General features: G+C 46.8%; 1 protein-coding gene across 3 annotated transcripts in view; it reads right to left on the bottom strand.

The window, feature by feature from the left end:
• The window catches only part of ppef1 (protein phosphatase, EF-hand calcium binding domain 1), a 108,938-nt gene that overhangs the window by 72,760 nt on the left and 9,380 nt on the right, over positions 1 to 26,798 (bottom strand). For 2 of the 3 annotated variants that reach the window (XM_041211589.1, XM_041211590.1), the window contains exon 2: positions 10,135 to 10,339. In XM_041211589.1, the coding sequence (XP_041067523.1) occupies positions 10,135 to 10,219 (85 nt within the window). In that variant the 5' untranslated portion in view covers positions 10,220 to 10,339. The remainder of the gene's footprint in view (positions 1 to 10,134; positions 10,340 to 26,798) is intronic. The other variant, XM_041211591.1, reaches the window with a different exon arrangement.

The following is a 26,798-nucleotide window of genomic DNA, read 5'->3' as shown; positions in this document are numbered from 1 at the left end:
TTGGAGGCTGCCCACCATCAAGCGCTCCATCTCCCGGGAATGCATGATTAATGAGGTGGGTGTGGGATGATACGGCGAGAAAAGTCATCATCGCCTCCCACCGGTAGAACATTCTTTTTCCTGCCCACTACCACACTTACTGCAAATCTGGGACAATGCCACCCAATGAGTGGCTCCGTGGTTCAGCAATGCCTCGCTGCAGGGTCTCCAGCTCTGCAATTCGGGAAAGGCAGGAGGTGCTGCTTCCCAGCAATGGCATCAAGAGACCCTCCCATCTCACCAAGGCAGCCTGGGCAGAGGTAGCAGCCCCGGCCAGTGCCAGTGAGGCCTACAAACAAACAAACTTTGCTCCAGCGGAGGAAGAAGATGAATCACCTATTGCGCTCCGCCAGGGTAAATTACTCCGTCTCCTCACTGCAACCTGACGCTCATAAGGGCATCAGGCAGTCTAAGGGCAGAATTTTACGTCCCATGGGTGGGCGCGTGGCCGACGCAATCAGATGTAAAATCGTGCAAGACGAGACAGGGCAAGCACCCCGACGTCATCACACACTCGCACGATATTTCACCCGGTGCACACATGGCAGTCAGAAGCGTGCCCGCTGACAATTGAGCAGGCAATTAAACCCGTTCCTGGGGCAATTGTCTGCGATTTTTCATGGCCTGTCCAACCTTACAGGCGGACTGGTGAATTGGCCAAGCAGCCTTATATTTTTCATGAAGCTTCATCCAAGGGCGGGAATAATTTCCATCAGGAAATAAAATGGTGAAACACCCAAGGACAGCGTTTTTACAAGGTATGCTTTCAGGTGCTTGATTGTGATGCACGGGCTTTTTTTGCAGCTTTTCGGAGCTTTATTTCATTATTGGCAGGTCAGCAGCTTCCCGAGGCAGCTGTCTGCCTTCAGGGAGCTTTCTTGCAGCGCTCACCCACGCCCGCTGCGACATCATTGGCCGCTCTCCTCCCACCCCCACCCCAGCGCACGTTTCACACTGGCTGTCCGTTAATTGGCCAACCAGCATTAAATCACGGCCCAGCAGTACAGTGAGGATGCCTCCAGTCTGCTGTTGCCAGATTAATGAGTGAGACACTGAGAAGGGAGTGTGCACAACTATCACCAAATTCCTTCTCTTCTCCACTCCAGCAACAAGCAGCCAGCCCAAGGCAAGAAAAAGGAGACGGCTCCATCACCAGCCCCACCCCCAGCTCCACTCAAGCCTCCAGCCCGAGCTCCAAGCCCCACCCACAGCTCCATTCCCACCCCCAACTCCACCCCCAGCCCCAACCACATCCCCAGCTCCTCTTCCAGCTCCATAAGGTCCCCCAGCCCCACTCCTGGCTCCATCTCCAGCCCCATCCTCATCCTCATCTCCAACTCCACCCCCAGCCCTAACTCCAGCCCCACCCCCAGCTGGAGGTAGTCATTATCTATGCTCAACTAATAGATAATGTTTTCTGTATAATAACAATGTTACGGGATATGGGGATAGTGAGGGAAATCAGTAATGAGTTAGAAGATCAGCCCTGTTCTAGGTGAATAGTGGAGCAAGATTGAGCGGCTGAAAGGCCTACTCCTGCTTCTCTATGAGCTTATGCCCCTGGATCTGGCCTGACCAAGTTCTCTGTCCCCATTGGGAGCAGGTGTCAGGATGACATGTGTCCATCCCTGTCCAGGAAAGGCTGCATGTGGCCTTCAATGTGTCAGGGAAAGCTGATTACAGCCACAAATTACTTACAGGTGCATTGAACTTTTTAAAGAAGACGTGTGCATTTTTAAAGAAATACAAGCAAGGACACTGAACAAAAGATGTCTGATAATGTAAAGTTCTGGAAAATTCCTATGTGGATTATACCGGCAGACCTGTCCCGAGAGAACATAGAATGTCACAGCTGAAAAGATGTCATGGCCTTCTTCAAGCAGATGTACTTGTAAGGGAGATAGGAAAGATGCAAAAGACTGAACTTTAATCTCCCGTGGTCGCAGAGACAAAAGGCTGATTACTGCATCACACCAGCCTTATAAAACCCACCCCCTATTGATTCATATCGCAGAATGGGTAAAATGGTCGGAGATCAAAGAAAACAGACTCTGGGCACAAGACATAATTTTTTTTCCCATTACAAGGATACATAAGAAAAATGGGTTAATGCAGAGTGTTTTTTTTAAGTCATTTATGAGATGTGAGTGCTACTGGCTAAGCCAGCATTTATTACACATCCCTAATTGCCCTTGTTCGGATGGCATTGTAAGAGTCACCCACATTGCTGTGGTGGAACTAGATGGGTTTTTACAACAATCAACAGTGGTTTTATGGCCATCATTAGACTTTAACTCCAGATTTTTAAAAACTTTTTATGGAATTCAAATTCCACCATCTGCCATGGTGGGATTCCAATCCGGGTCCCCCAGAGCAATACCTTGGGTCTCTGGTTTACCAGTCCAGTGACAATACCATTATACCACCACCTCCCCCTAGTGTGCTACGTGTGTGTGACATGTCAGCTCTACCAGAATCACCCAACTTAACGGCAGCAACATTTCGCCATCTACAACTCACGGACAAACCAAAGACTGATTTGTATGTCTTTTTTAAAACTTTTATTGGGACTCTTAACTTCTCATTTCTGATCTGTGTGCTTGTGCATTGCATTTTTATTGCTTTTCTCAGGTTTTTAGCAACTGATAAACTTACTCTGTCTTTGTTAAGCTTAGTTAAATTGGTTCCTTCTAAAAAAAATACATTTGGACTGGGAATAGGTATCAACCAGGGGAAGGGATCCCGTTTAAATTAACCTTGTTGTAACCAACCCGGGGGGGTTGAATAAAGAAGGGGAGTCAGCTCATTCCTCATCACCTGGGGGCATAACAGAATTGGGGTCCCAGTCAGGAAGATAACAAATTGGGGGCACCTGGCCTGGGGATTGGTCATAATGAATGTAGCATGCATATGGGCTTCCTGGAGCCAAGGGGCAGAATTACTTATCCTTCTGGGTGCTTAAGGTCGCAGGAGTATGCAATGTCATGCAGGCACTGATGTGCGTATTTGGCGCAAGTGGGATGCGTTTCAATACAGATTGGCACTTGCAAAGGATCACAATGCCAGCAGAGCTAACATGAAATAGTAAAATTCATTTCAGTCACCAGAAAACAAGGTAAACTCGAACGTCCGCCCCAAACAGGGAGCCCGGCCTCCCAGCCAGCAGAAGATTAAAAATAGGGTAAAAGCAGTATTGGTATCTCACTCAGCCTTGAATCTATCAGCGATGATTGTCACAGGCCTGTTTGCTGCATCACACCATTGCCATGCCTACTGCCATGCATCTGCAACATCCTGGCCCTCATCATCACCATTGCTTTCTTCATCGTCAGAGGAGACGTTCTGGCTCTCCATCACTCTCTCTCTGTTGAGTGAGGTTATGCAGGGCACAGCATACCACAATGACTCTGGACAGCCTCTGTGGGGAAAACTGAAGTTTTCCATCTGTGGTCCGAACAGCAGAACCGCATTTACAGCAGGCCTGTTATCTGCTCAGTGGTGACCCTTGTTGAGGCATGGGCAGCATTATACCTCTCCTTGACAGCGCTTTGCAGATTCCTAGCTGGGGCCATCAGCCAGGTCTTCTGGGGTATGTATTCCTTGTCTCCAATGGGCCAGTCCTACAATCAATGAGGTGGGTCAAGCACTTGTGAATAGTTGAGAATGAAGACATCGTGAGAGTCCCTGGGGAGCACAAACTTAAAGGAGCTGTTTGGTGTTGTCACACCAGCTGAACATTCAGTCAGTGGAAACCTTTCCTGTTAATGAATGTAGCTGCCTGGTTTCGCTCTCAGTGCCACATGGGTGTAGTCAATGTCCCCTTGCACTTGTGGGAATCCTGTGATTGCTGCAAGATCCAATGCTCTGGCTGCCTGGCTCTTAGGATCCAAACTGAATTTTACTAAATCATGTAGTCTCCTGAATAAGGCAGCTGTCACCCCCCCGTATGCACTTGTGTGTTGCTGACAGGGAGATGCCTCTCACTGGCCCCTAGTGGATCCCTGGAAGGAGCCACTGGCAAAGAAGTTTAAGGCAGTGGTGACCTTTAATGCCACCAGCATGGGATTATCTCCCAGTCTTCACAGACATAGGTCTTCATGGAGAAGCTGGGACATGCTGTTTGATGCCCGGTATGTAGGCTGCACATTCCAAAGGCTGGCAGATCATATCAAACAGCATGTCCCAGCCACTGTTCACAACAGGCAAGGTTCGACTGTACTCAACCAGCCCGTGCTTGCAAAATGCAAAACACAGTGTCCAACATTAGATGTGATTTCACGATTGGACAACATTTGCTAAATAATCCTCAATGTGCTAAGAATTACGCTGACAACCAATTTAATATTGTCAGTCAGGCTCTGTGTGGCACATTTGCATGTACTGGAAACTATATATATTAATACACAGGGCCCTGTTCTTTGCAGACAGAAAGAACACGTACACACATTGCGCCTGTTTCAGCTAAACTCAAATAAGTGACAGCCATTCGCTGACTCATTCCTCAGAGCAAAGCCTTAACCAATCAGGGTCCAGTTGCTTGGTTTAAATTTCAAACAATGCTTGACAGTTAACTGTCAGTCACCATTACTAGTGCATTCTCATGCCAACACCTCTGCCAATCAGCACTCCCTTCACATACAGTATAAATTGTTGTTTTCCCCATATATTGGTATTCTTGCAGTGTCCTGGTGAGTGCAACATGAAAAGCTTCAACATGTCGCTTTTTTCAGCAATACTCAACTTTTGCTTTTATTTGCTTCCTCCCTCTTTTCCACCCTCAGTACCTATTTAAAACCTGCATACAAGCATATGAATGAGGAGCAGGTGTAGACCATTCAGCCCCTCAAACCTGATCTGTCATTTGATAAGATTATGGCCTTAACTCCACTTCTCTATATCCTTTGACTCCCTTGTCAGCCAAGAATCATTTTAAATTGATCTTAAAAATATTCAATGACCCAGTCTCCACTGCTCTCCCAGAGAAGAGCATTCCACAGACTCATGACCCTGTGAGAAAAAATATTCTCCTCATTTCCACATTAAATGGGAATTCCCTTATTTTCAGACTGTATACTGAGTTCTAGTCCCCTATCCCGTCTTTAACTTTTCCCCATCCTGAGGAAAGGTCATCAACCTGAAACGTTAACTCTGCTTCTCTCTCCACAGATACTGCCAGAGCAGTTGTCTAATTCCAGTATTTTCTGTCTTTATTCCTCCTAGCTAGCTTCCCCTTTATTTTCTCAAATAATATCTTCATCTTCTATAACCAGCAGAAACATAGATACATCTACAAAACAGAGCTCATTTCCCAAAGGAAGGAAGAACGCACGCTTTCAGTCAAATGCTGAATCTGCTAGAATATCAGTAAACTTGCCAATTTGTTGACAGACACATAATTCCATTAGCCCAACACAAACTGGAGGAACAGCACCTCATCTTCCAATTAGGCACTTTACAGCCTTCCGGACTTAACATTGAGTTTAACAACTTCAGATCATGAACTCTCTCCTCTATCTTCCTTAATCCAAATTTTTAAAATTTATTTATTTTTCTTATTTTCCCCCAACCACCCCAGTGGGCCGTCCGTCACTGGTTCTTATGTTTTGCTTTCATAGAGCACTTGTTCTGCTATTAATATTTGAAATAGGAGGAGTAGGCCCTTTGGCTTGTCAAACCTGCTCCGCCATTTAATAAGGTCATGGCTGATCTGTTTGTGTTTTGAGTTCCACATTCCCCCGATAACCTTTGATTTCCTAAATATTCAGTGGCTCCACCTCCACTGCCTTCACAGGCAGAGAGTTCCAAAATTGCACAACCCCCAGAGAGAAAACATTTCTCCTCATCTCTGTCCTAAAAGGGTGACCCCTAATTTTAAAACAGTGCCCCCTAGTTCTGGACTCACCCACAAGAGGAAACATCCTTTCCACATCCACCTTGTCAAGACCATTCAGGATCTTATATTCTTCATTCAAGTCACCCCTCACTCTTCTCAACTTTAGTGGAAACAAGCCCAGTCTGTCCAACTTTTCCTCATAAGACAACCTATCTTACCTTTATTCCATTATCAGCACCTTCTTTAGTCTTTAGCACTACCATTAACACTCCCTTTGTCTTGCATCCATAATATATTTGTCAATCTCTTCCGAGCTCCGACCTGTCCCTGACTTTCTATCTTGCTCCACCTGCCCCAGCCCCTCTTAAACAGTATAAAAGCCATCACATTTCTGCTTCTCTTTAGCTCTGAAGAAGTCATATGGACTCAAAACGTTAACTCTGTTTCTCTCTTCATGATGCTGCCAGACCTGCTGAGTTTTTCCAGCATTTTCTGTTTTTATTTCAGGTTTCCAGTATCTGCAGTATTTTGCTTTTATCCCATTAGCTGTTATTTTGCTCTTACAGTTCCCTACACAAAGACGAACCCACACCATTGATAACATTTATAGTAACTGGATAGTGAAGGATTGGGCTAGAGCTGAGTTTTTACCTACTTAGGAACTTTTACATTTTTTTTATTCATTCACTGAACGAGGATGTCACTGGCTGGGCCAACATTTATTGTCCATTCCCAATTGCCCTTAAGAAGATGGGTGGTGAGCTGCCTTCTTGAACCGCTGCAGTCCATGTGGTGTAGGTACACCCACAGTGCTGTTAGGGAGGGAGTTCCAGAATATTGACCTAGCGACAGTGAAGGAAAGGTGAAATATTTCCAAGTCAGGATGGTGAGTGGCTTGGAGGGGAACTTCCAGGTGGTGGTGTTCCCAGGTGTCTGCTGCCCTTTTCCTTCTGGATGGTAGCGGTCATGGGTTTGGAAGGGGCTGTCTGAGGACCCTTGATGAGTTGCTGCAGTGCATCTTGTAGATGGTGAGCAAACCCAAACCCTCTATAGTTTCATGCTTCTATATACTCTTTTAGAACACAAAAATAAACTTATTACCAAACTGACAGCCCTTTAAATTGGCACTGTAACAAAAATAAAATTCAAAAGAAACTTATCTAATTAAATGAGAATGGTGTTCCCGGAGCTGACAATGCGCTCCAGCCCCCGCAGTGCCCACCGGCTGCAGAAGGCCTCAAGCATACCGATAGACACCGCGTTCTCCCTTGCCACCGACACATGACCGTAAACACAGTCGCGGAAGAGGGGCAGACAGTCGGGCTGGATGGCCCCCTCCCACAGTGTCTCCTTAAAGGGACACTGTAACAAAAGATAAAAACCTTAAAGGAAACTTATCAAATTAAATCAAAATATGGTTTTGGGGGGTCAATGATGCACCTCATCCCCTGTCATGCCCGCCAGTCACAGAAGCCCTCAAGCATGCCAGCGGACACCACGTGCTCCCCATCCAAGGAGACCCGGCCACGAATGTAGCCACAGTAGAGGGGCAGATAGTCGGGCCCAGCGACCCCAGCCCCACCCCCCAACCCAACAACTGCCTGCTCCTATATATAACTTTTTCGAGTCTAAACCAATAAACTAAATTAACAAATCAGGGGACAATTTAAAAGGCAGCCCCTTAAAGGGAAACTGCAAAAACAAAAGTCAATATTTAAAGGAAACTTACAAACATTAACCCAAAATGTGATCAAAGGTGTCAATGAAACACCCCAGTCCCCACAGTGCCCACCGAGCACAGAAGGCCTCAAAGGTGCCAGCGGACACCATGTGCCCTCTCTCCAAGGACATATGGCCACGAATGTAGCCACGGTAGAGGGGCTGACGGTCGGGCCAAACAACACCCCCCCAATCCAACAACTGCTCCTGTATATAGGAGCACAACTAAATCAGTTAATACCAACCATCTGAATGCAATTAATATGCAATCACAATACCTGGTAAAGATTGTCAAAAAGCTTTCCTTTATTTTGCCATTACTTATTGTACATATTTTGGCTAAAAGAACATGAAATGCTGGAAGGCAAAGCTAGTCAATCTGTTACACTTTATGACAATCAGCAGGTAGTCATCTGGACAGCAGCAAATCCATTTCTATCACCATGCTTTGTACAGCATGGCAGAGAGGCGATTTATCCCTTGGAACCCATGTAATCCTGTTTATATCATCAAACACGACAGAAGTGATTCAATTCTTTTCAGGGCTGAGTTACTGTAACTGCTTTGTTTTTTCAGAACATGTTTTTTTTTTTAATTGCTACCAGACACGATTATTTCTGATTTTTCAGTATTTGTGCAGTCACATAGTGTGGCAGATACATGTTACAAAGTTGAATTGATGAGCATAATTCAGGTTAATAAAACACATAAAAATACGCATTTATATAGGTCTTAAGAAAATCATATAACACAGGAGGAGGCCTTTCAGCCAGTCATGTTTGTGCTGGGTTTTAAAAGAGCTATCCAATTGGGCTTACTCTCTGACTCTCTCCCCATAGCTTTGTAAATTATTCCCCCTCTGCTATGTACCCAGTTCTCTTTATAAAGTTATTATTGAGTTTGTTTCCACCACTCCTTCAGGCAAAACATTCCAGGTCATAACTGTTCAATGCATTAAAGGTTTTTTCCCTCAAGCCTCCGCTGGCATTTTTACCAATTTCTGTAAATCCGTCACTTCTGGTTATTGACCTCCAACCAGTGAAACAATATCCCATAATTGTTTTTCTATTCGTTCACAGGATGTTGATGTTGCTGGCTGGGCCAGCATTCATTGCTCATCCCTAATTGCCCTTGAGAAGGTGGTGGTGAGCTGCCTCCTTGAACTGCTGCAGCCCATGTGGTGTAGGTACACCCACAGTGCTGTTAGGGAGGCAGTTCCAGTATTTTGACCCAGCAACAGTAAAGGAACAGCAATATATTTCCAAGTCAGGATGGTGAGTGACTTGGAAGGGAACTTCTAGGTGGTGGTGTTCCCATGTATCTGCTGTCCTTGTCCTTCTAGATGATAGCAGTCACGGGTTTGGAAGGTGCTGCCAAAGGATCCCTGGAAAGTTCCTACAGTGCATCTTGTAGATGGTACACACTGCTGCTACTGTGTATCGGTGATGGAGGGAGTGAATGTTTGTGGAAGGGGTGCCAATCAAGTGGGCTGCTTTGTCCTGGATGGTGTCAAGCTTCTTGAGTATTGTTGGAGCTACACATATTCAGGCAAGTGGGGAGTATTCCATCACACTCCTGACTTGTGGACAGGCTTTGGGGAGTCAGGAGTTGGGTTACTCGCAGCAGGATACCTAGCCTCTGACCTGCTCTGACCAGTATTTATATGGCTAATCCAGTTCAGCTCCTGGTCAATGGTAACTCCCGGTATGTTGATAGTGGGGGATTCAGTGATGGTAATGATATTGAATGTCAAGGGGCGATGGTTGAATTCTCTCTTGTTGGAGATGGTCATTGCCTGACATTTGTGTGGCGCAAATGTTATTTGCCGCTTCCCAGCCCAAGCCTGGATATTGTCCAGGTCTTGCTACATTTGGACATGGACTGCTTCAGTACCTGAGGAGTCGCGAATAGTGCGACTATTGTGTGCACATCCCCACTTCTGACCTTATGATGGAAGGAAGGTCATTGATGAAGCAGCTGAAGATGGTTGGGCCTAGGACACTAACCTGAGGAACTCCTGCAGTGATATCCTGGGACTGAGATTGTTGGCCTCCAACAACCACAATGATCTTCCTTTGTGCGAGATATGACTCCAACCAGTGGACCCTATTTTGATTGACCAAGAGAGTCTAGGTATACAGGGTGCAGATAGGAAAGTGGGGTTGAGGTCATAATCAGATCAGTCATGATCTTTATCGAATGGCTTTGAGGGGCTGAATGGCCTACTCCTGCACATGTTCTATCAAAACCCTGAATAATTTTGCACCCTTCTATCAAATCTGAGCTTAACCTACTAAGGAGAACAATCCCATGTTTTGAAAGCTGCAATGTGTCTAAAGTGACCTTGCAAGGCTAAAGTTTGAGAACTCAAATGTTCTACAGAGCCAATAGCAAAGGTCCTGGTTGCACATACTTAGATTCTAACAGTTGTACTCTCAGTGAATGGTCAAGTCCCCCATCACATCGGCTCTTTTGTTTAATCAAAAGGAAGCTGGTGAAACGGCCGTCTTTAGAAAGCGCAGAGTAATTCCCTCGGTACCCACCTCTGTCAGATCTTCTTGGCTGGTTTTCCATCACAGCTGACGAGCTACAACCCATTGCTGCAGCTTCATCAATCCATCTCAACATCACAGGCACCAAAACCCCTTCCCTCTCAAGCGCCTACCATAATCCTTCAGAAGCTTTTCCTCAGTAGCATCTTTCCGATCCAGAGGCCATCAGCAAGAAATCACCAAGGGAAGAAGCATTCTAAAACAGGGAGAAAAGTAGAATATCAGGGAGCAAGACAATTACACAGGGTATAGCGATTAGATTGCTGTGGAAAAGCAAGGGAGTCATGTAACCTGAAAACTGATCTAGGCCTCAAACTCCCAGCCAAATTAATTATTACACTGGAAGTCTTTGTGGTTTCATATTGCCGTCTTATATATTAGCCACTTGTTATACATTTGACTATCCAAAAAGAGAGTCCAAAGGGTTGCAATTGAAATATTAACAGCAAAAGCATCATTGGAATGTTGTAGGGCCAATTAGGAATCAAAGTGGAGATTTACTGGTGGCTGAGGTACTAAATGAAAACTTTACGTCGGTGTTTATCAAGGAAGAGGACTTTGCCAAAGCTGTGGTGAGCCAGCAGGTTGCTGGGATACTGAATGAGAGGAGGTATTGGTAAAGGTGGCAGACCCAAAGTGATAAATACCTGGCCTGAAAGGGGGGAGGAAAATAATGGGAGAAATTACAGAGGCGCTGGTCACAGTCTTCCAACCAATCCTCTTCAGATTCAGGGGTGGAGTCAATGGATTGGAGAATTGCAGATTTTACACCCTTGTTCAAAGAAGGGGAAATAAATGCCAGTCAGTTTAACATCAGTGGTAGCAGAGCTTTTAGAAAGTGTGAACTGGGAAGACAGTAACAACATGTGGACAAGTATTGACTAATAAAATAGAGTCAGCAGGGGTTTGTTAAGAACAAATCAGGTTTTAGTTTTTTGAAAAGGAAACAGGGAGGATTGATAAGGGTAATGCTGTTGATAAGGTGCCACATAATACTTTGGTTTACATAACTGAAGTTTATGGGATAAAAGGGACAGTAGCAGCATGAATACAAATTGGATCAGGTGAGGAAACAGAGCATTGTAGCTAATGGCTGCTCTTTTCAGACAGGAATGGGGTATGCAGATTACAAAGCTCACAATTTTTCAAGTTTTTTTCCTAAATTATAGTCTCCCACTCTTGGTATTAAACATTCAAAAGACTTGATGTTAATTACACCTTTTCCACAGGTTGCACACCCTGACTAGAATGGGACACCCAGAACTGTTTGAAAACCTCTGCAGCAGATTCTATCACCCACTCCAGGGGCCAAATGTTGCCCTTGGTGTGCGGGCTAGGTGGGGGTGGTTGGACCCAGAAGGCCATTTCACGCTGGCGGGCCAATTAATTCCTACCCAGCACTAAACACGAGTGGCAGTGCTCAGCGCTGCCTGGGGGGAGTGCGAAGGGCGATGGGGGGCAGGGGGGAGGAGGAGTGCAGTGGGGGGGCTTGCGAGGGGCGGGTTTTGGGGGGGAGTGCGAGGGGGGCAAGTGCAACCTTCACACATGCGCACGAGTGCACACACATAATCTCCCTGAGGCAGCGAGCTCCCTCAGGGAGATGAACTGATTTCAGAAAAAAAATTAAAAGATCTTATAAATGTCATGAAACATGTCCCCTCATGTGTCACATGAGCAGGGGACGTTTTTAATTCAAGTGCAGAATTTTTACATGCTTTTAATTTGCTTTAGGAAACCTCGCCCTGCCTGTGGATGAGGTTTCCTAAAAGATGTAAAGGCCGCTTGGCCTTTTCGCCTGCCCGCCAACCGTTAGGTTGGACGGGCAGCTTAAATTTGAATTTAATTAGCTTTTTAATGGTTTTAATAGTTATATAGTTGACGGGCGAGCTGCCAAATATGACCCACCGAGTGAAATATCACAGGACTGTGCAATGACATTGGGACGCTCGCTTCACTTTACGTTCGGCCGGGTCACACGCTCCCACCGAGCGTAATTTCCTGCCCCAGGGCTTTCATTAGAACTGAATGAACAGACAATAAACGTAGAATTTGTAACCCGATTGTTTTACTGTTAGGATTTCTACTCTGTTCTCTGTGTGAACATGGTAATGCGGTATCACTATGGCAGCACCACACCCTGGGCTGTCCACATGTTTCCTACCCGGATATCAGGGCAGCCTGGGCAGCGTAGACCAAATTAGTGCAAAGATTGCGGAGCTGAAAACGTTAAGTGGGTTGTCCCCATCACAATTACCCTCAGATTTCTTGTTTACGCTGGTTCAAAATGTCCATTTGCTGCCCAGTCCCAGGTCAGCATGATGAGTTTCTGCAGACTCCCCTTGTGTGAAGGTGTTCACCAAACTGTGCACAAATGTATTAATCACTTTACTGCTGCAGTGACCAAAAGTCACCTGACTCCTTGCTCAAGTCTGTTCATCATACAAACACCAAAATTACTTTACATTTGTTTAAATTCAGTTTAAATGAGGTAAAATCAGTTCGCTGGTCTTGGTGAGGGGGAAACAGAAATAAAAATAGATAAGAAGGCCCAGCCATTAAGTTGGGCAGCAGTTGCAGGATCCCAGTCTTGCTGAGTTCATCGGCTATTTTCAGCCTCTCCCGCTACCCCATCTCCCTGGGACCAAAATATCCCATTCCAGGATGCGCCAACCTGCAGATCTAAACCAACTCTGGCTGAGAAACGCTGAAATGGGGATGTTTGTCTCCCTTTAGGGGTAGCACTCCTGTGACAAAATAAAAACAACATACCGGCCTGAACTTTAAATCTCGCGGGCAGGCCCACGCCTGACCCAAACGGACATTAAATAGCGCGAGATGGCGTCGGGCGAGCATCCTGGCATCATCACGCACTCGTGTGATACTTTGTTTGGAGGGCATGTGCGGCAGTCGGAAGTGCACCCGCCGACAATTAAGCCCATTAACGACACAATTAACAGCGATTTTACATGGCCCGTCCACACTTACGGTTGGCGAACAGGCCATTCTCCCAGGCGGCATTCACATTGTTGCTCAAACCTCGATCCAGGGGCAGGATGAAATCTCCACAGGGAAATAAAATAAAAAGAGATATCTGGGGACTGTTTTTTTTTATGAGATCTGCTTTCAGGTGCTTGATTGTGCTGCATGGTCATTTTCTGCAGCATTTATATTGTTCCCTCTAGTGTGTGGAGGCTCACTAGAAGCTCACTAGAAGCACTCACCCACACACTCGGCTACGTTGGCACCTGACCCCTTCCCGTCCCCACCCTGGCAGCGCTGAACATTGACCAGCCAGCATGAAATCACAGTCAGGGGCCAGTCGCGACCGGAGGCCCATTTCCAGTCTGCTTCCAGGCCCGCCGATCGCAGGCGTCCGACAACTGAAAATTCCAGGCCGCTGTCTCTTTAAATCAGGTCGTTTTTTGGTAAAAGTATTTGGTTAAAAAAAAGAGCATTCACAAGGAAACTCAGAGCTGCATCTCTCTGAACTGAAAATTCTTGACCTAAACTGGTGGGCTAAGGATGATTCATCGACATCACTGTCTGTAGTATAACCTCTCGGAAACCAGAGACAGTCACTGCGTACAGAGTGAAGCAAGCATCACACTCTATCCCCCCCCATCCTCTACCCATACCTCAAGGCAAGGTCCTAATGAAATAGGACCATTTTTCCTCACTCTGTCTACGACCCAGGTTGGCAAATGAGCTGTAATTTGTTTTAGCACAGGATTATAGATTACAAATACTCACTTACACATAAAAAGCATTCTGATTTATACTTCATCCATATTAATCACTCATCTTAGATTTATCTCACTAAATAAATAATGGGGCTTAAGGACAAGTCACAGGTAACACTAAACAGGATTAGGAGTTAAAAAGTAGAGCTTCCCTATTTCTATATACAGTAGAAAGCTTTCTATATAAACATTGTAGGTTAATCAAACAGCTAGAGATTAAAAAATCTTGTCCAATCACATAATGTCCTTGGAACATTTAGGAGGTGCCCAGCATGGTTATTGGAGGTGATATGTGTGTGTTACCTCAGATATGGAAGTCAAACAATATGACTGCTAGGTAGGCTAGAAACAAAGAACATTATTGATAGGAAAAGATTTTAATATATATACACCAGAACTCCTGGGCAAGAATTGTCCCGTCGGTGAATGGGGGCGGGGGTGGAACTCCCAACGTCAGCTCGCGTCATTTGCATTTTCAGGTCGGCGGGGGTGCAACTGAATCAGCTGTGCGCCCACCAACCTGTCAACAGCCTATTGAGGCCATTTAAAAAACAATTAAAGTAATTAGTGGACCTGCTTGTCCAATCTGAAGGTTGGTGGACAGGTCAGGAGTGCTGGAAGCCACCTGAGAAAGCATGAAGCTTCATCCATGGGCGGGATGAGGTTTCATGACTGAATTAAAAAATGAACATTCACTTTTACTTAAAGTTATGTCCATGTCCCAACTCATTGTCACATGAGGGGACATGGATGGTGAATGAAATTTTCAAAAGAACTTTTTGCCTTTGGGAACCGATCTCCCTGAGGCAGCACTTAGTCTCAGGGAGATCGGAGCGCTCCTTCGCACACATGCGTGAAAGAGCTCACTTCCGCATTTCCCATTCCCCCCTTCACCCCCGCCGCCCGCACAGAGATTCTATGGATTCTGGAATACTTCCTGAAGATTGGAAGGTGGCAAATGTCACCCCACTGTTTAAGAAGGGAGGGAGAGAGAAAACAGGGAACTACAGACCTGTTAGCCTTACATCAGAAGTAGGGAAAATGCTAGAATTGGCTAACAGGCAGAAAACAGAGTAGGAATAAACAAGTCATTCTCGCGTTGGCAGGCTGTGACTAGTGGGGTACCACAGGGATCAGTACTTGGGCCCCAGCTGTTCACAATATATATCAATGATGTGGATGTGGGGACCAAATGTAACATTTCCAAATTCGCAGATGATACAAAGCCAGGCGGAAAGTACGTTGTGAAGAAGATGTAAAGTGGCTACAGGAGAATTTGGACAGACTCAATGAGTGGGCAAAGATATGGCAGATGGAATATAATTTGGAAAAATGAGAGGTTATCCACTTTGGTAGAAGGAACAGAAGTGCAGAGTATTTCCCAAATGGTAAGAGATTAGTAAGTGTAGATGTACAAAGGGACCTGGGCCTTGTGCTTGTCCATAAGTCACTGAAAGCTAACATGCAGGTGCAGCAGGCAAGTAGGGAGGCTGATGGAATGTTAGTATTTATTGCAAGAGGATTTGAGTACAGGAATAGTGAAGTCTTTTTTCAGTTGTATAGAAGCTTGGTTAGACAGCACCTGGAGTACTGTGTGCAGTTTTGGTCCCCTTACCTCAGAAAGGATATTACTGCCATAAAGCGAGTGCAATGAAGGTTCACCAGACTTGTTCCTGGGGTGACAGGACTGTCTTATGAAGAGAGATTGGAGAAACTGGGCCTGTGTTCTCTAGAGTTTTGAAGAATGAGAGATGATCTCATTGAAACCTACAAAATACTAAAGGAATAGACAGGGTAGATACGGGTAAGTATCCCCTGGTTGGGGAGTCTAGAACCAGGGGACACAACATCAAAATAAGGGGGAAGCCACTTAGGACTAAGATGAGGAGAAATTTCTTTACTCAGAGGGTTGTGAATCTTTGGAACTCTCTACCTAGAGGGCTGTGGAAGCTCAGTCATTGAGTAATGTTTAAGGTAGAGATTGATAGATTTCTGATTAACAATAACGTAAAGGGATATGGGGATAGTGTGGATAAAAGGCATTGAAGTGTTCATTGAATGGCGGAGCATGCTCAATAGGCCTGAAAGGCCTTCTCCTGTTCCCATGTCCCAATGGATGGATTGTCCAAGAGTAAAGATTAAATAGACTGGACCCTTATTGCCTGGAGTTTAGAAGAATGAGAGGTGATCTCACTGAAATGTACAAAATTCTTACCGGGCTCGACAGGGTAGATGGAAGAAGGATGTTTCCCCTGGTTGAGGGGGTCTAGAACCAGGGGGCACACTCTCAGAATAAGGGACAGGCCATTTAGGACTGAGATGAGAAGAATTTCGACACTCAGAGGGTGGTGAATCTTGGAATTCTCTACCAAAGAGGACTCTGGAGGTTCAGTCATTGAGTATGTTCAAGAAAAAGATCAATAGATTTCTACATATGAAAAACATCAGGGGATATGGGGATGGTGCAGGAAAATGATGTTGAAGTAGGAGATCAATCATGATCTCATTGAATGGCAGAGCAGGTTCAAAGGGCTGAATGGCCTACTCCTGCTCCTGTTTCTTATGTTCTTATGGTATAAAGACTAACCACATGAGCCCTTGTCTGACATGACCATCCACCCCTGAGGATTGAGGTTTGCAGTTGCGAGTTGGTTGTCATTCACCTGCATGCCCTTTGTAGATGTCCCCCTCCGTCCCTCCAGTTCTCTCTAACTCTGACTGGAGCCGATGATTCAGAGTGAACTGCAGCTCTACAGGCATCTTGTTGTAGTGAGAACCCTCTGGACCAGAGCTGCTGCTGTGTGGGCTTCACTGGACAGTGAGGATTTCAAATGACCATGCCTCTCAGTGTTTCCCTGTGATTATTAAGGTGTCCCTTTAGTTGTCCAGTTGTGCTGACCTAAAGCTCTGCCCACCCAAGAAGACATCTCCCCACTTCATCACTGGCCTTGCTGCTGAGCTGCCTTTCTCTCGTGATGGCTCACATCACTTTTCAAACTGTCTCCACCCTCTTCCTGTCATCCACCAACATCCCCCCCATCACCCTGGACCTATAATGATCACCATCCAGCCTCCCCTTCGCACGGAGCCCACACCATTACCGTGCCCATGCGCACCCTGACCCTGCCCACTCCCAGTATCTGTGCCACCTTTCTTCTCCCCCTCAATGACCCTCCCTATGAGAAATACACCCACCATACCCACACCTTGACCCTTCCACCCTACCACATCCTACTTACCCTCTCACAGTGACGTCCCTTCCTACCACCAGCCACTCAGCTCTCCCCCCAGGGCTCTACCATTGACTGCACACTGCCCCTGCATCACTCCACCCCCCCTTCATGCCTTCCACCAACCCCCCTTTGCATCTCCCCCCCCCCAATGTCTTCCGCCTGCCCCACTTTCGTGTCTTCACCTGCTCTTCGTGCCTCCCACTCCCCCCATTTCCTGCGATCCTCACCAACTCTGCTGACAGCATCCACTGGCCAGTAAGTCCTGAGAGTCTCCTTCGCCGGATGCACTTCACGTTTGTAAAATCGAGTAACTAAACGGTGTAAATCCCCGCTGGAGGGGCAGGAGATCTGGCGAGGCCACAACACTGGCCTATTGGCCTGGTAATGAGCATTCATGAGATGCAAAATGTGTTCCCGACGTTCACCAGTGGAAAGTCAACCTGTCATTCACCTGTCATGAAAGTCAGGGGAACATAATTCCAACCTGATCTCCTGACGTCAGGAAACTGATTTTTGAACTCCCGCTACATCTTCCACCCCCGCCCACCAAGATTCCCACTGACAGCGGGAGGGGGCAATTCCACCCAGAGACTCGCATTTTAAATACTTTTTAAAGTTCTTTTGCAGGAGGCTGCATGCACTGCGCTTCAGATAGATCCGAGGCAGTGGCTGGGTCTGTCCACACTCTGCACGGTCTCCTTAAGGGCAGCCTCCTCACCTCCATCTTCTGCATCTTCCCCTCTGACTGTTCCGCAATCCAAACAAAACCAGCTCCAACAGCACCCAAGACAAGCAGATAGAGCTTAGGGAGTAAGTGACTATCAGAAAGCAGTGAGTTCAAAGCTGGAAGCTATCATGAGAACAGTAACAAACAACTGCCTTTAGCTCAACAGCTTTTAAGTATAGATTTTGACGAAATGTTAACTCTGTTTCTCTCTCCACAGATGCTGCCAGACCTGCTAAGTTTCTCCAGCACTTCCTGTTTTTTTATTTCAGGTCTCCAGCATCTGCAGTATTTTGCTTTTCTATACCCTTTACATACTGCTCCAGTTACACAGTGTTTTAATGGGACTTCTACATTGAAATGGCATCGAGTTCCTCAATGATTGATAGGCACCCGATTTCATGTATCCATGACTGCCCCGTCTACCCCTGGTAAGGGTCACAGCTAATTGAAAAGGAAGACTGTAGCAATTTTAACTGCTTGCTGCAGTGTGGTGTGAGTTAGCATTGGCCCAACTGAATATTATAATAAACCCTAGGAACATCGCAGAAAGATCCTGTCACTTCTGTGAATTAAATTAAAATTCTCTTTCTCATCTTCCTGCATTTGATGTTATAAACTGAACCAGAGAACCAGGACCAATGACTGTAAACTCAAGAAATGCTATCACTTTGGAAATAACTTCAAGGACAGAACCTATGGATTATAGAACCAGTTTCAAAAAGAAAATGCATTAATTCCTGATTCACGGTGATGTTAAGAATGGCTGCCCTTGATGTCAAGGTAGCATTTGACCGAGTGTAGCATCAAGGAGCCCTAGCAAGACTGGAGTCAATGGGAATCAGGGGAAAACTCTCCACTGGTTGGAGTCATACCTAGCACAAAGGAAGATGGCTGTGATTGTTGGAGGTCAGTCATCTCAGCTCCAGGACATCACTGCAGGAGTTCCTCAGGGTAGTGTCCTCGGCCCAACCATCTTCAGTTGCTTCATCAATTACCTTCCTCCCATCATAAGGTCAGAAGTGGGGATGTTCGCTGATGATTACACAATGTTCAGCACCATTTGCGATTCCTCAGATACTGAAGCAGTCCATGTCCAAATGCAGCAAGACCTGGACTATATCTAGGCTTGGGCTGACAAGTGACAAGTAACATTTGTGCCACACAAGTGTCAAGCAATGACCATTCACAACAAGGGAGAATCTAACTATCGCCCCTTGACATTCAATGGCATTACCATCACTGAATCCCCCACTGTCATCATCCTGGGAAAAAGGAGTACAAGAGGAGTCAGGAGTGGAAGAGAAGTGCGAAAGAAGTCGGGAGTTAAAGAGAGGTTGGGAGAACAGGGGTGACTGGGGGAGTTCGGTGAGGAGGGAATGAGGTGATCCTTTGAGTACCATGAGTACCGCCGGGTAAGTATTTACTACTTTTATTATTTATAGTTTTTAATGTCTTATTTTGTGGTTCATCGTTTGTAAGGGCTATGCCCTGTAAAAATGAGGAGCAGGGAAGAAGGGCCCAAGAGTAATTGATATTATTTGATATTAAGTATCTTCCAAGAGGTTTAATTTAATTTAAAGGGGTAAATCATGGCAGGAGAGCTCAAAGCCATGGTGTGCTCCTCCTGCTCTATATGGGAAGCCGGGAACATTTCCAGTGCCCAGGGCCAGCATGTGTGCGGGAAGTGTCTCCAGCTGCAGCTCCTGGAATCCCGGGTTTTGGAGCATCCACAATGCGGAGAGTATCGTGGATAGCACTTATAGAGAGATAGTCACACCACAGGCTAAGAGTCCACAGGCAGGAAGGGAATGGGTGACCACCAGGCAGAGCAAGTGGACTAGGCAGGCAGACAGTGCAGGAATCTCCTGTAGCTATTCCCCTGCAAAACAGATACATGCTTTGGATACTGTTGAGGGGAATGACCTCTCAGGGGAAAGCAGCAACAGCCAAACTCATAGCACCTCAGTTGGCTCTGCTGCACAGGGGAGAAGTGCGGGAATGCAATAGTTATAGGGGATTCAATTGCAAGGGTAACAGATAGGCGTTTCTGTCGCTGCAAACGAGACTCCAGGATAGTATGTTGCCTCCCAGGTGCTAGGATCAAGTATGTCTCAGAGCGGCTACAGGACATTCTGAAGGGGGAGGGTGAACAGCCAGTCATCATGGTACACATTGGTACAAACGACATAGGTAAAAAAAAGGGATGAGGTCCTAAAAGCAGAATATAGGGAGTTAGGAAGTAAGTTGAAAAGTAGGACCTCAAAAGTAGTGATCTCAGGATTACTACCAGTGCTACGTGCTAGTCAGAGTAGAAATAGCAGGATATATCGGATGAATACATGGCTGAAGAGATGGTGTGAGCGGGAGGGTTTCAGATTCCTGGGACATTGGGACCGGTTCTGGGGAAGGTGGGACCAGTACAAACTGGACGGGTTACACCTGGGCAGGACATGGATTGATGTCCTCGGGGGAACATTTGCTAGAGTGGTTGAGGAGGGTTTAAACTAAAATGACAGGGGTATGGGAACCTATGCAAGGAGTCAGAGGAGGGGGAATCAAGGACAAGAACAAAAGACAGAAAGTGGAATAAGAAAAGTGATAGGGAGAGAAAACAAGGGCAAGGAACAAACAGGGCCTCAGTGAAAAATAGTTGGAACAGGACAAGTAATGTTAAAAAGACAAGCCTTAAGGCTTTGTGCCTTAACGCGAGGAGCATTCGCAATAAAGTGGATGAACTAACTGCGTAAATAGATGTAAACAGGTATGATATAGTCAGGTTTACGGAGACATAGCTGCAGGGTGACCAGGGATGGGAACTGAACATCCAGAGGGTATTCAGTATTTAGAAAGGACAGACAAAAAAGAAAAAGTGGTGGAGTTGCATTGCTGGTTAAAGAGGAAATTAACGCAATAGTGAGGAAAGATATTAGCTCCGATGATGTGGAATCTGTATGTGTAGAGCTAAGAAACACTAAGGGGCAAAAAAACATTAGTGGGGGTTGTATATAGACCCCCAAACTGCCGTGGTGATGTTGGGAATGGCATTAAACAGGAAATTAGAGACGCATGCAATAAAGGAACATATATAATTATGGGTGACTTTAATATGCATACAGATTGGGCAAATCAAATTAGTAACAATACCATAGAGGAGGAATTCCTGGAGTGTGTACTGGATGGTTTTCTGGACCAATACGTTGAGGAACCAACGAGAGAACAGGCCACCCTAGACTGGGTATTGTGTAATGAGAAAGGAATAATTGGCCATCTAGTTGTGCAAGGCCCCTTGGGGATGAGCGACGATAATTTGATAGAATTCTTCATCAAGATGGAGAGTGACATAGTTGATTCTGAGACTAGGGTCCTGAATCTTAATAAAGGAAACTATGATGTTATGAGGTGCGAATTGGCTATGATGGATTGGGAAACGTTACTTAAAGGGATGACGGTGCATGGGTGAACTGCAACAATTGTTTATTCCTGTCTGGCGCAAAAGTAACACAGGAAAGGTGGCCAAACCATGGCTTACATGGGGAATTAGAGATAGTATTAGATGCAAGGAAGAGGCATACAAACTGGCCAGAAAAAACAATAGACCTGAGGATTGGGAGCAGTTTAGAATTCAGCAGAAGAGGTCCAAGGGATTGATTAAGAAGGGGAAAATAGAGTACGAGAGTAAGCTTGCAGGGAACATACAAACTGTAAAAGTTTCTATAGGTATGTGAAGAGGAAAAGATTGGTGAAGACAAATGTAGATCTTTTACAGTCAGTAACAGGAGAATTTCTAATGGGGAACAAAGAAATGGCTGACCAACCAAATACATAGATAAAAACAAAAAAACTGCGGATGCTGGAAATCCAAAACAAAAACAGAATTACCTGGAAAAACTCAGCAGGTCTGGCAGCATCGGCGGAGAAGAAAAGAGTTGACGTTTCGAGTCCTCATGACCCGTCGACAGAATTTGCGTTCGAGTCCAAGAAAGAGTTGAAATATAAGCTGGTTTAAGGTGTGTGTGTGGGGGGCAGAGAGATAGAGAGACAGAGAGGTGGAGGGGGGGTGGGGGGGTGTGGTTGTAGGGACAAACAAGCAGTGATAGAAGCAGATCATCAAAGGATGTCAATGACAATAGTACAATAGAACACATAGGTGTTAAAGTTAAAGTTGGTGATATTATCTAAACGAATGTGCTAATTAAGAATGGATGGTAGGGCACTCAAGGTATAGCTCTAGTGGGGGTTTTTTTTTATTTTTTTTATATAATGGAAATAGGTGGGAAAAGGAAATTCTTTATAATTTATTGGAAAAAAAAGGGAAGGGGGAAACAGAAAGGGGGTGGGGATGGGGGAGGGAGCTTACGACTTAAATTTGTTGAATTCAATATTCAGTCCGGAAGGCTGTAAAGTCCCTAGTCGGAAGATGAGGTGTTGTTCCTCCAGTTTGCGTTGGGCTTCACTGGAACAATGCAGCAAGCCAAGGACAGACATGTGGGCAAGAGAGCAGGGTGGAGTGTTGAAAAACATTGGAGAGACAAAACGTAAACTGGGCGACCGCTTTGCAGAACACCTGCGGTCTGTCCGCAAGAATGACCCAAACCTCCCTGTCGCTTGCCATTTCAACACTCCACCCTGCTCTCTTGCCCACATGTCTGTCCTTGGCTTGCTGCATTGTTCCAGTGAAGCCCAACGCAAACTGGAGGAACAACACCTCATCTTCCGACTAGGGACTTTACAGCCTTCCGGACTGAATATTGAATTCAACAACTTTAGGTCGTAAGCTCCCTCCCCCATCCCCACCCCCTTTCTGTTTCCCCCTTCCCTTTTTTTTCCAATAAATTATAAAGATTTTCCTTTTCCCACCTATTTCCATTATATAAAAAAAAATTTAAAAAAAATTTTAAAAAAATTAAAAAAAACCCCACTAGAGCTATACCTTGAGTGCCCTACCATCCATTCTTAATTAGCACATTCGTTTAGATAATATCACCAACTTTAACTTTAACACCTATGTGTTCTATTGTACTATTGTTGGTGACATCTTTTGATGATCTGCTTCTATCACTGCTTGTTTGTCCCTACAACCACGCACCCCCCCTCCACCTCTCTGTCTCTCTATCTCTCCGCCCCCGACACACACACCTTAAACCAGCTTATATTTCAACTCTTTCTTGGACTCGAACTCAAGTTCTGTCGAAGGGTCATGAGGACTCGAAACGTCAACTCTTTTCTTCTCCGCCGATGCTGCCAGACCTGTTGAGTTTTTCCAGGTAATTCTGTTTTTGTTTTCAACTAAATACATACTTTGGTTCTGTCTTCACAAAGGAGGACACTAATAACATACCAGAAATGTTGGGGAACTCAGGGTTTAGTGAGAGGGAGGAACTGAAAGAAATCAGTATTAGTAGGGAAATGGTGTTGGGGAAATTGATGGGATTGAAGGCCGATAAATCCCCGGGGCCTGATAATCTACATCCCAGAGTCCTTAAGGAAGTGGCCCTAGAAATAGTGGATGCATTGGTGGTCATCTTCCAAGATTCTATAAACTCTGGAACAGTTCCTACAGATTGGAGGGTAGCTAATGTAACCCCACTATTTAAAAAGGGAGGCAGAGAGAAAACAGGGAATTATAGACCAGTCAGTCTGACATTGGTATCACATAAACAACGTGCACTTGGCTGGCTCCACTTTGAGGGGAACTCGGAGGTGAGTATACAGTAACATTGTGCAAGGCTCACCATGGGGTCGCCTGTTGGACTTCGAGCTTAAGGGGTGCTGGGGGTTGGGGTTAAGGGCAGCCCTGCCTTCGAGGTGACTGGTGGTGGTGGGGGGCAAGGGCCAGCCATTGAATATGTCGCATTCAGGGTGGGGGTAGTGTGGGCGATGGAAGCGACCACGCATTAGGGAAACCTGAATAAAGTGACCATTCCTCTGCAACTGAGACAGTTCAGGTGCAGCCACATTGATATGATTGGAGTCGGGCTCCTACCTTATCTGCCCACTCAAGCAACACAGAGGCAGCAAAGTGCCAGCAAGTGCTCCAGAGCTTTTCACCCCACACCCCCCAAACCACCTCACACAGACTGCAAACTAATGAGCATTTTAGTAGGCTGCAGAACAGTTGGGTGACTGTACAATCTCCATGCTAAAGCTGCCATGGCACAGTCACTGGTGGAGGTGCTCACAGCCTCTTGCAATGTCAATATCCCACTTTGGACCAGTCTCCCCCATGGTTCAAGCTAACAGTGCAGCCTTGCAGTGCGGGTTAGGAGAATGCCTGTGCCTGAGCTGAGAGCACAGTATACAAGTCCAATGAGCAAAGCTGCCGCCAATCAGTCGGGTGGAGTGGGACAGAGGTGGGTGGGGTTTCGGGCAGCCATACAGCGCGCTAAACTCTGACCATCCAAATGGTGGCCAGCACTCTCCGGGAAGCCTTAAGGGGCCTTCACACTTAAACAGGACAGGTTCTTAGTACACCCATGCTGACCACATGTCTCTCTCTTTCATCCTGCAGAAGGAGTACATCAGGATCATGGAGCCTGGTGAACTAGCTGCATGCCTCGAGGCTTACAGAGAGCGAAGACAATGGAGGAGAGGGTGACTGAGGGTCCAGGCTGTATAGAGGGAGGAGCAGCACCCTTGTGAAGAAGGGGTGGCTGAGGTTCCCACATGCCACCAGAGAGCCACAGCGAGCTGTTGCTGGTCAGGGCCTAGCGACACCCAGGGTCAATAGACGCTGCCTTTCATTCCTGCAGGTGACTCAGAACCAGTGTCGCCGAAGACTGTGCATGTCTAGGGACCGGGTGGGTCACATCTGCCAGTTACTGCAGGATTTGGCACCATGGGGACATGGAGGGCATCCACTGCCAGTGGCTGTGAAAGTGACTGTGTGCTCAATTTCTATACCAGTGGCTCCTTTCAGGGCTCCACAGGTGACCTCTGTGGGATTTCACAATCTGCCACCCACAAAGGCATCCATGAGGTCACGGACACCATCTTCTCCATGGCAACAACTTTGTGCATTTTGCCTGGGACTGGGACAGCCAGGATGCAAGAGCGATTGGATTCGCCCTGATCTCAGGATTCTCACGGGTGCAGGGTGCGATTGACTGCACCCCTGTGGTGCTCAGGTCTCCATCACTACACACGGTGGACTTCATCAACCACAAGGGCTTCCACTCACTGAATGTGCAGCTGGTCTGTGACCACCAGAAACACATCCTACAGGTCTGCATAGTTTCCAGGGAGTGTGCACGACTCCTACATCCGCAATCACTTGCAGAGCCCTACAGCCTTCCAGGGTCCACAGAGGCTGCAGGGATGGCTCCTCGGGGACAAGGGCTACCCACAGAGGCCGTGGCTGATGACACCCGTGCAGCGGCCTCAGACTGCAGCAGAGCGATGCTATAATGAGGCTCATGCTGCAGCTCACAGCCTGGTGGAGCAGAGCATCGGGATGCTGAAGATGAGGTTCCGGTGCCTGTACTGGTCTGGTGGAGCCCTGCAATACAGTCCGCAGAGGGTGTCACACATTGTCGTCGTCTGCTGTGCCCTTTACAACCTGGCGCTGCAACGGGGAGAGGAGCTGGCTGAGGAGGAGCTGGAGGTCTCTTCCGATGAGGAGGACGCTGACGGGGATGAGGGTGAGGGGATCCTCGGTGGCGACAATGATGGGGATAAGGTCCTCACATTGGCCAGACGAGGCAGGTGCTTGGGAGGCCCTCATAGCTGCCAGATTTGTGGAGGATGATGACGACAGGCAGTGAGGTGACCCCATAGATCCTCACATTGCACCTGTGAACGTTTGACTCCAGTCTGGTTAATGGCAGCGCGAATACCCTCTGTGAGAATGCTCCTGTCATGGAGACACAGTGGAGACCCTAATAGTTGCTCGATTGCAGGAGGATAATGAAGACATGCAGTGAGGACACTCCATAGATCTTCACACAGCCTCTGAGAATATGACTCCTGTCTGGCCGAGGACAGCTCACTTGTGCTCTGTGCTGAGGATCATATCATAGAGACGCAGCCATGAAACTTTAGAAGCATCTGATCCTTTGTCCGCCTTCAGCACCTGGGCCCTTCAGGAGCACCACGTCACTGGTCACAGATGCTGATCAGATGGAGGCCAGCCCCACATTAAAGGTGCTGAGAGCACGCAGAGAGAATGAGGGAACTCTGTGATGTCTGTCCACTACATTCTGGCAGCAATGACCAGCACCGCCGAGGTGCAGACATCAGTAATGTGTCCAGGGAGTGTGAGGCTGGACCATCACTGTGGTCTGAACGCTGCACAGAGCACAGGGAAGAGGCCCTGGACTGAGACACCTGCCTTTATCTTGTGCAGAAAGGTTTCACATCCGAGTGACACGAACACTGCTCATCAGAACAAGGAGCCATAGGCAGGGAGAAATTATTGGGAGTTTATTGACAACAGTGAACATTATGTACAAGTGATTAACACCCATGCCCAGGATGTGCATCTACATCATCTTAACCTTCCTAACCCTGCTGCTATGTCTTGGTGCTCCCTGGACATCCACAGCAGAGGTGGAGGCAGCCTGCTGACTGCTGTGCCCTGTCTGTGATGACTTTGACATGCATCCTCCGGAGGGCCGAGACTTGGAGAGCTCTGGCCTGCTTTCGGAGTCCTGCTGTGTGGCAGTGGTATCCTCCTCGGCCTGTGGAGCTGGAGCTGCTGGGGTCACAGGAAGATGGGACTCGGATGGGCCCAACACTTCTGGAGTCACCTGGACCCCGGGGTGTGCACTTGCTGATCCTCCTCCCTATGGGTGCCCAGGGGCCCCAGGCTGACTCCTTGAGGAGAAGGGGAAGCTGGAGTGAGAGCGAGCTGTCCCACACCCCTCTCATGTACACACTGTTGGAGGCCAACGATGGCATCAGTGATGGAGTTGAGCCTGTGCAGCAGTGCAGGAATGTTGTCCTGGACCAAGGTCTCCA

The sequence above is a fragment of the Carcharodon carcharias genome, chromosome 18 (assembly GCF_017639515.1).
Source record: "Carcharodon carcharias isolate sCarCar2 chromosome 18, sCarCar2.pri, whole genome shotgun sequence".
NCBI lineage: Eukaryota > Metazoa > Chordata > Chondrichthyes > Lamniformes > Lamnidae > Carcharodon > Carcharodon carcharias.
This window is presented reverse-complemented; position numbering and strand designations above follow the sequence as displayed.